General features: G+C 30.4%; 1 protein-coding gene across 1 annotated transcript; it reads left to right on the top strand.

Annotated features, from left to right (window-relative positions):
- Positions 1–5,046: 5,046 nt before the first annotated feature.
- On the top strand, positions 5,047–5,700 carry LOC113374787 (interferon-inducible double-stranded RNA-dependent protein kinase activator A homolog). Its single transcript, XM_026614754.1, has one exon. The coding sequence runs from the start codon at positions 5,047–5,049 to the stop codon at positions 5,698–5,700; it is 654 nt and encodes a 217-aa protein (XP_026470539.1).
- The last annotated feature ends 5,200 nt before the right edge of the window (positions 5,701–10,900 follow it).

The raw sequence follows: 10,900 nt of genomic DNA, 5'->3' as shown, positions 1-10,900 counted from the left end.
ATATACGTTTTGCTCTGTATCTACGAAACGCCTTGACTTGCCTTTGTCAAAAATTTATTAGCACATTGCGCGACAATACAAATCAAACGTTTTTGGAATCATTGATATCAATTGATCCGTGCTCCCGAAATCGTGGACAAAAAATTGTATCCGAACATGCATATACACACGCACACACATACAATCTTTGAAACGTAAAAATTTGAATCAGGCGTTTCAAACATGAAACCTAACCTACAATCATCAAAAAAACAATTTTATCATAAGTGCATTTTTCTAATGTGCTCTTGATAACACATGCGTGAAGTTAAGTTATTAGTGTTGAACGCTTGATTGCACAGCGATTATATAGCTTTTTGGCAGTTTTTACCACCAATTTATACGAAGATTTAACCGTAACATAACAATTATATTTTATCGGTGAGTTGGCCTTTAAATATATACACAACATATAATTTTATCCAAAATCAGTAAATACCGCAAAAATGTGACAATTCCTGATTTCGATATTTGTACGTATTTCAATAATCTTAAAGCATTTCTATTAATACCATTCTCTATCACTTTACCATACCATTTTTTACACTCGTTTGTATTTACATTATTGAGTATAAATACATACAATAGATCTGTTAAATATATATATATCATAAAAAATGCAAAAACCTCATAAAGTAATAATGCTCAAGCGTTTTATACTCGTACGATTCTCCTCGCACGTTTTTTCCACGTTCTTCGATATTCAAGTTCATATATTTGATTTTATGATAAAATCTATAGTAGTAATCTCTTCGAGTATTGAGTTTGTCCTGCACGCTGCAAATAAAAAAAAAAAAAACAGATTAAATACATCATTTCATTTTACAACTTATGGCTTTTGCGAGTCCGCAGAGCAATAAAATATGCAAATGCATCTTTATCTGCATGCAAACAGACTTGTACTCCCACAAACAATCCCGACCGTGAGTCACACTCGTCCTCTCATGTTGTTGTTTATAAGGGTAAGTCTCCATGACCCGCGACTCAGACGAAGAGATTTACCATGGATTTATGTGCAAGCGTGTCGTAGTCCATGGAAACTTGCCCTAAATGCTGTGTTTCAAAAATGCAAGGGTAGTAGAATCTGGATATGGTCAATAATGACATCTGCAAAAAAGAAAATGGTGCATGGCATTGTGCCTTAAGCCAAATTGCTAGAACTTCCCGTGCCGTAATTTAAAAATTTTGAAAGCTCAGAAGAGATTATTCAGATTTTTTTTGAAAAGGGATCGTTCAAGTATTACGTAAGCAGATTTATTACAATTATTTACCCCCCCTCCCCATCCCCCTTGTCAGCAAAAGTAAGCAAAGCTCTTACCGTCTACTCCCATGCTTACGTAAACATTTTGCAATTAATGTAAAAATATAAAAATACTACCTATGACGTAATCATCATCCAGATTCCCCTGCCCCCCATGTCAACCCAAAATAAGCAAATCAACAACCCCCCCCCCCGCCTCCCTATAGTGCTTACGTAATACTTGAACGGTCTCAAATTTTCTGTATTTTGATTTTCTGATTTTTTATTAAATATGATTTTTTTTTTAAATTTGTAAATTTTTAAAAATACTGATATATTTAAAAACTTAGAAATTTTTTGATATCTATTTTTTTGAAATTTTGATTTTTTTTAAATTTGTTGAAATGTTTTAATACGATGTCGATTGATCCATACTGTCTGACTTTCGACTGCTAAAAGACATTTTTCAAAATTTTCTCCGAAACCACTGGATCTGCCTTTGCAAAAACTTAATTAATTCTTCAGCACGCTAATACAAGTGGAATGTTTTTTGAATCATACAAATTGTATGCTTCGTTCCTTCACAAACCTAATTGTCATTTTCTGTACTCTTTGCTCCGTATCCTCGAAACGGCTGGACCAACCTTTCCTAAAACCAAAACAGCAAATCGCCTTTCAATAGAAATTGAATGCTTTTTGAATAATTCAAATCGGTTGATCCGTGCTACCGAAAACGTGGGCAAAAAATTGTATCAACACATACATACACACACACGCACGCACACACAGACGCATCCATTTTTTCTAACGTATGTCAAAATGTACAGAAACCTTTAACACCTTAAATATATGCCAAAATTTTCATTTTAGATTTTTGGACGATTACTATAATTTGCCCTACGGGAAGTTAATAATTGTACACACAGTTAACAATATTGCATTAATCAATTACAACAATAGCTTCGAATATAATTTAATAAGAGACCAAAAAAACCTTAGATAACTTTAGATATCATTTCTAGCTGATATCTTGATATCTTTCAAAGTTTCAACTGGCCCTCCAAAGTTTGACATCAGGCAGCATGAAACCACTTGAAGTTTTAGATCTCAAATATAATCTCAAGTGAAAATCGCCTTTCGATGGCATAGCTGCATATAAAATCATAAAAAGTCAAAAAATGCTATTAAGTATTAGTGATTAATCAAAACAGGATAGGACAACTCCTAACTGGGGCACCTGCCAAAAACAAACCACGCACTGCATGTCAAGAAAAATTAATAAATGTCTTCATAATATAAAACAAGTGGTGTATGGCATCGTGTCTTAAGGCAAATTGCTAGAATTTTCCGTACCGTAACGAAATGTTATAAATACTCTAATATTTATAAGATATTTACATAAACTGAATTAAAAAGTTAAAATTATTTATTTAAAGTATATAAGTGAGCTTCAGAACTTTAGCCAGATTAAAATTAAAATCTGAATTATTTTCGATATTAAAAAAAAAAAAATTTGAAAAAAAAATTGAATTTTTTTTTTCAAAAGCGATTGCTTTGTCAACACAAGCAGAACGTTTTATGAATTATTTTCATTTTCGATTTTCGGGCCATTACTATAACTTACCCTACGAGAAGTTAAAAAAAGGAAAAGAAATGGCCTGACAGAGTTATTTTTAAAGGGTTGCAGCTTTGACATCAAAAATGCACGTTCTGCATATACCTCGCTCATTTTTTTTACCTAAACTACATTTTTACTTTTTCTATTAAAAAATAAGATAAAAACGCTTTCTTTAAAAAAGAAGTGGCCTTTTTCTTTAAGACGAGTTGCATCAACTTCCTAATTACCTAAAGATAATGGAGTTCTTCTCAAGAATTGAGGCGGAAACAATTTAAATTACAAACAAAAAGTATTTGTTCGCGCCATATTAAAGGGTGCGATATATATTGATAAAAAAAACAAAAAATCATCAATCGATAATCGTACAAATAAATCAAGTCTATCAGTACGTTATCAAAACCAATATTGAACTTATTATAAATACGAATATAATTTGTAATCAACAGAAAATAAATACATAAATTTACGAATTAAAGTGTTTATAACAAATTTGGTCCTTTAAAATTCAATCAAAACAATCAGTGAAAAAACAGTATCCATTTAATGGTAATGGTAACCTATCAATAAAAAAACGATTTTAATGTTTTTAAATCTATTCAAAATTTATTTTAGAAGCTGGTTAGTTTACTTTGGTAACTAATTGTTTTTTCCAACGTGGGCTTATTCGTAACTCAGTGATAAGAACTTTGGTCTTGCAAGCACAAGGTTACAGATTCAACCCGTGCCTCAAACAATCATACATTAAACAGTAGTGATGTTATTTTTATTTGAAAATATATATCTAAATATGATTTCAAATTTAAATAGCCTTACGGGGTCACTTCACGTTCACATTTGCAGACATACATGTTTCTGTTCTTCAATCCAATTATTCAGAAAAGTATGCAGCTTAATTTAAGTTAAATATAAAAAGTACACGCAAATAATTTGTACAGATTAGAGCTATGAGATTGGATTTACAGGTTTCTGGTTTCAATATTGACATCGCTTTTGTCTTAGGATAATAGCTTTTACCCTTAATAGCTTTCATTACTGCATCAATAAAAAAATATCAGTACTACAGAAATTGTAATATTAAATTTATCACATAGTAGAAAGAATTATATAAACTGAATTGCAAAGTTGAAATTATTTGTTTAAAGTATATTAGAACTATAGTCAGAAATAAAAATAAAATCTGAATTAATTTCGATATACAAAAAAAATTTTTTTTGAAAAAAAAAAGTTGAAACAAAAGTTTTTTTTTCCAAAATCAATTATTTTGTTAAGATAAACAGAAAGTTCTTTGAATCATTTAAATCGGACGCTTAGTTCTCTCAAAAACTGCTATTTTTTACATATTTAGCTCCGTATCTTCGAAATGGCTGGGCCTGCCTTTGCCAAAAACTAATAAACACTTCTCCCAATCATTACTAATTGAATGTTTTTTAGATAATTCAAATCGGATGCTCCGTTCTCTCAAAAACTCGATTTCTATTTTCTGTACTTTTTGCTCCGTATCTCCGAAACGGCTGGACCTGCTTTTGCCAAAAACTAATCAGCTCTTTTCTCTATCAATAGGAATCGAATGTTTTTTGAACCATTTAAATCGGTTGATCCGTGCGCCCGAAAACGTGTCTGGAAATTTGTATCCATACATACATACACACACACACATCCATTTTTTCTGAGGTATGCCAAAATGATCAAAAACTTTCAAAACGTCGAGAAATGTAAAAATTTTCAAATTTCGGCTCATTACAATAACTTACTCTACGGGAAGTTAAAAAGAATAAAATTAAAATGTGGCAATTGATTAATAAGTGTAGGGGCCTATGGGAGTATATTAAATATAGCATTTCTAATCCATTTAACATATTGTCCAAAATTTATCAGATATTTTATACAAGGAACAGTATTTTTTTTGTTGACAAATTTTATTTTAAGTAAGCTTTGAAGAAATTTTATTTTCAAAACAAATACTCATCAGTTATTCACAACATTAGTTTGAATAATATAAGTTTTATAATTTCGTGATTGTCATAGTTATTAAACGCAAGATTGATCACAATTAGGATCCTGCAAAAGAAAGGCAATACATTTTGCTAAAAAAAACGAGAAACCAGAAATAGGACACAGTAATATTCTGATATATCATTGATTTTATGCAATGGCAGAAAAATCACCAGTAAGTAGCTTGTATGAATTATGTGCAATTTGTTTAATCAGACCTAAATTTAACTTAGTCCACGAGAGTACGAATACTAAAGATCAATTATTTGTTTATGAAACTACTTTGAAGTACAAAGAAAATGATATAAGAGTTGTAGGAAGCAGCAAAATAAAAAAAGTGGCTAAGGAAAATGCAGCCAGATCGGCGATTAAAAAGCTTACTGAACTTTTATCTGAAATCGATCCACCATCAAAGAACATTGAATTAGAAAATTTTGAAAAGTGTTTTGGTCATGATATAATTATTAAGTTAAAAGATCATTGTAAAGTCCAAAAATTACCTATTCCTGAGTTTATGATAACTGACTATCTGGGGCCACATCAGGCAAAACAATTTACAATAAAGTGCTCTGTAGGATCGTTTGAGCAAAGTGGAACAGCTGGTTCAAAGAAAAGGGCTAGACGACTATCAGCATACAAAATGTTCGAAAAATTAACATCGGCGGCTAATACTGATAATGAAATACTCATTCCAGAGCAAAAATCCCTCCAGGAAAACCTTGATACTGCTGGAAAATCAGACCACGAAAAATCAAACAATGACGTAGTCATAATGAAAGGAGCTGGCTTAGAAATAGAGTGCTCTAAATAAAATATTTTTATAATACCCCATATTTAATTTTGAAGTCAGGATGTTTCTTATTGACCTATAAGCATTGTAAGAAGTGTTTGCATTGTGTTTCAAATCATTAAAAAATATAAATCATCATGTATATTCCTACGATTCAAAGAAATAAACCTGGTAGTTTTGAGTACTTATTGTTTTACTATAATAATTATATGAATTTGCATAAATTACTTTACACATTAATTTATCATACTAACGTTATGTTCTGATTGCTGTTCAATAGAAAAAATTGTAGAAAAAATTATATCCGGAACGCGTTAATGTAATTTTTTTTAAATTTTCATATATATTTGCACCTATTACAAAATAAAAAATTAGCAAGTTTTCTGATAGTCCTTTGTAGAATGTCTAAATCGGATGCCAATCCATTGATTGGGCGTCCGGGTATGAGCGTTAATGTAATAACAATTTTATTTGTTTGCATGTTTACCATAAAATGTATTTTGATTTTATGAATAAGTTCTTACTCATATCAATGTTGATATAATAATCGTATTATCGAAGTGTTGAAAACAATCTGTGCTGTTAAATGGCAACGAAAAATAACAAATTTTGTTTAATTATACTGTTCCGAGAACCGATGTTTTTCTATGTTCTACTATGACTAATTGCAATATCAGTAAATTTAATCGATAAATTTTATTTTCACTGAAAATTGTTTTATAAACGTTTATGATAAGCTTATTGACGTAATGCTTAAGAATTTCTCACTTAAATATAGTTTAGTTTAAGAACTAACAATTATATTTCCATCGTGAGACAATACATTAATGACTAATTAGTAATTTTCAAATTTATATAATCATTATAATTTTCAACTTACCATGTGGAAAGTTATAGTAATCGATACTGATAATTTTTGCATATTTTTATGTTTCAAAGGTTTCTGAACACTTTGACATACATCAGGAAGAAGGTTGTGTGTGTGTATGTATGTATAAGTTTGTATTATATGTGCGGTTCTATACTTTATCGACACTTTTGCGAGCACTGACCCACCGATTGGAATGATTCAAAAAACATTCTATTCCTATTGACGGGAAGACGTGCTGATTAGTTTTTGGGAAAGATAAAAATATGAACAAAAAAGTGAAATATGTAAACTCAGTTTTTACGAGAAGGCGGGAGGGACAATAATTCAAACAATATTTTATTTGTAATGAGGGTGTAAAATCCATTTTTGCAAAGACAGGTCCAGCGGTTTCGGGAAAGAAGATAGTAAATTCACATTTGGTGGTCTGAAAAGATCATTGCAAATCATTATTATTGATTCATATGATGTAGAAATGTTGATCCCCAGGTTGAAAGGTGGACAAGTAAATGGGTAGACAGGTAGACAAGTAGACAAATAGGAAGATAGACTAGGATAGGTGGGCAATTTGGCAGGTAGATATGTAGACAAGTAAAAAGGTAGACAGGTAGGAGAAGTAGACAATTAGGCAAATCGTCTGGTAGGCTGGTAAACAAGTGAATAGGTAGACACTTAGACAGGTAAACGGGTGAACAGGTAGGCAGGTACTTAGTCGACTGGCAGATATTTAGACAGGTTGTCACTTCCACAGGTCGACATCATATATACTATATTATTTATTCCCGATTATTTACACATATCGGGAAGTTAATGCATCTTGCCTTAAAGCAAAATGCTACTTACAACTAATTAAAAATATTTTTATTGTTTTTAAAAAAATCTTCTTATATTATTTTTTACTATAAAAACCACTTCACAGAAAACTGAAAACGGGCATACCATAGTCCCAAGACATCGAATAGAAATACTTATAACAAACTTTTGTTTTCATTTGGATTTCCTGTTCGAAGTACCTACAACGCAAATCATTAACAAATTCAATGTATATGAATCAAATAATATTGCTTTTTTCGAGAATGAGTTTTTACATTTATTATTTTTTCAACGGTTTTATATTTATTCCAATTTTTTATTATCGCACTGAAATTAAGTCGAATAAAGACTCTTAAGTGTATTAAATTACATCAGTTTGGCTTTTATTTATTAATTAGATAAACATCAGAAAATACGTTAATCTTTTTGTGTCATCATTTACTAGTTCTAAATTTATTAAAAAGTAATAAACTAACCAAAAAATTTTTTTTCACAAGAAATACATACCAGCAAGAACCCAAATAAAGAATTATTTTTTATTATAATTAAACAATGAGCACAAAATATATCAGAATAAAAATTATGTAAAAATATTTTTTGTGAAATCATGCTGTTTATATTTTATCAATTTTGTTGCTCGCCTGGAATTTTGCTGGATCTTGGCATAATAATAGATTTTGTGCCCAAATTGACGCCGCTCAATATTAGAGCCCTATGAAAAGCGATTTAATTATAAAAATGAATTATAATGAATTAACGATTTTATAAGACCATTTTCTTATTTGAGATATAATAAATGATTCTGAAACTATATATGTATATTTTTATTAACTTCTCGGAGGAAAAGTTTGTTTTTGCAGAAAATCTGATTTGCTTATTTTATGATCTCTTGGTGTTTCAAGTCAATCTAAAACGTTTGACACAAAAATTGGAAAAAGTATGAGTGTGTATGTGAGTCAAAATTTGACATTTCTCAAAATGGCTACACCGATTATGAAAATTTGGAAGCCATTTGATGAAACTTGATAAGGATTCGCATTGAATAGTTTTATGACACGATCGGCCCATTTATGATCTATTTGCTCATTGTCAGACTTATTCCATTGTGGTATGGGTAGCATAAATTTTTATGTACGTTTTAGCTAAAAATCCTGAACCGATTTTAAAAATTCGAAAACTGTTTGAAAGATATTAGTAGGAAATCGTAATAATTATTTTTGGTAAAGACCGACCGGGTCGTTTCTTCATAATTAATTGTTGAGATTTATTTATAATATAATTGTAAGTTCTTAAGCTAAACTATATTTAAGTGAGAAATTCTTAAGCATTACATCAATAAGCTTATCATAAATGTTTATAAAACAATTTTCAGTGAAAATAAAATTTATCGATTAAATTTACTGATATTGCAATTAGTCATAGTAGAACATAGAAAAACATCGTTTCTCGGAACAGTATAATTAAACAAAATTTGTTATTTTTCGTTGCCATTTAACAGCGCAGATTGTTCAACACTCCGATAATACGATTATTATATCAACATTGATATGAGTAAGAACTTATTCATAAAATCAGAATGCATTTTATGGCAAACATGCGAACAAATAAAATTATTACATTTTTTCAAAAGGGGTTGCTGACACAATCCGTGTCGAAACGTATAGATATTCTATTATTTATTTATTTCTTTTATTTCGACGATTGGCTGAAAATTAACATTCAAGAATATGTCTCAACGTCGAACAAATCTAAATCTTATTTCTACCGAAAACCAAGAAATACATTTAAAGCCCATATTGCATTTTTAAATCTGACGAATTTTGCGCTTGTTCTTTTATTTTAAAAAAATCTTGTGCAATAAGCCGGTTTTGTTCCTTATTTACGGTTTTCAATGTTTCGATTCGCTTAAATAATCCTTTTATGACGGATGATTGTGCGAACGAGAAAACAGGTGTTCAAAATTCCTATATGCATGGTGATGTTCTTGTCGCACGATCATCAAATTGACAGGTTGAAGTGTTCGGATTTTACCAATACACTAACGAGTGCGAATCGTGTCATTATGATGTTAAGGGTAATTAAAATTAAAATCCAATTATTTTTGATATACAAAAAAAAAGTTTGTTTTAATTTTTTTTTTTTTTATCTCCCCAAAAACCAATCGTTTCTTCACACTGTCAATACAAGCAAAATAATCTTTAAATCATTGAAAGCGGATGCTTTGTTTTTTTCAAAAATTACCGTTTTTTGCACATTTACCTTCGTATCTCCAAAACGGCTGGACTTGTCTTTGCCAAAACCTAATTAACACTTCTCCCCATCATTACGATTTGAATCTTTTTTAATCATTTAAATCGGATGGTCTGTTCTCTCAAGAACTTTATTAATATTTTCTGCAGTCTTTGCTCTGTATCTCAGAAATGTCTGGACCGATCTTTGCCAAAAACTACTCAGCACGTTCTCCCCATCATTAGGAATCGAATACTTTTTTAAATATTTTAAATCGGTTGACCCGTGCGCCTGAAATCGTGGACGAAAAATTGTAGACACACAAAACACACTCACATACATCAATTTTTTCAAGGTATGCCAAAATGTTCAAAATCCTGTGAAACGTGAAGATATGCAAGAATTTTCATTTTTGATTTTTGCAAAAATATATATAATTTTTTTATGGTCTTGGTCTATGGCCAAAGTTATCAGAAGCCTCTGAAACAAAAAATGCAAAAAAAATTATTTTAGATTTTTTGACGATTACTATAACTCACCCCAGTGGAAGTTAATTAATATTAAATGTATTAAATAAGTAAATATGTAATTATATAATTATATAAAATTATCCAAGTTAGAGAAAAATAATAAAATAAATAAATAAAAATAATACGTACATAACTTGTTTCCAAATTTTTAATTTCCCGTAGGGTTAGTTATAGTAATTGCAAAAAAATCGAAAACTGTGCGAAAAAGTGGGATGCATGGCATCGTGCCTTTAGGAAAATTGCTGGTACTTCCCGTACCGTAATTGAAAATCTTGGTACAGAACCCAAAAAAAAAATACACAAAATGTGTACACAATATTAAAATCTCTATAAAATATCTGATGATTTGATGTACATATGTCCAATGAACATTTTTGACCGCAAAATGACATTTTTTTTAACTTATTTTTATTGAGAGCCCATAACCTCTAGACCTGCCTTCCCAAAAATTTAATCAGTTCTTTCCCTTGTCAATACAAGTAAAATCTTTCTTGAATTATTAAAATCGGACGCTCCGTTCTCTTAAAAACTGAGTTACCGTTTTTGGCACTTTTTGCCCATATCTTCGGAACGGCTAGACCTGCCTTCGCCAAAAACTAATCAGCACGTCTTCTTATCAATACAAATCGAATGTTTTTTAATTATTCAAATCGCTTCATCCGTGTTCCCAAAATCGTCGACAAAAATTTGTATCCGCAGACACATACATACACGCGCGCACACACACACACACACACACATACATCCATCTTTTCTAAGGTATGCCAAAATGTTCAGAAGG

Source organism: Ctenocephalides felis, unplaced genomic scaffold (assembly GCF_003426905.1).
Source record: "Ctenocephalides felis isolate EL2017-DRISC unplaced genomic scaffold, ASM342690v1 CF-g0.4_SCAFFOLD_01886, whole genome shotgun sequence".
NCBI lineage: Eukaryota > Metazoa > Arthropoda > Insecta > Siphonaptera > Pulicidae > Ctenocephalides > Ctenocephalides felis.
This window is presented reverse-complemented; position numbering and strand designations above follow the sequence as displayed.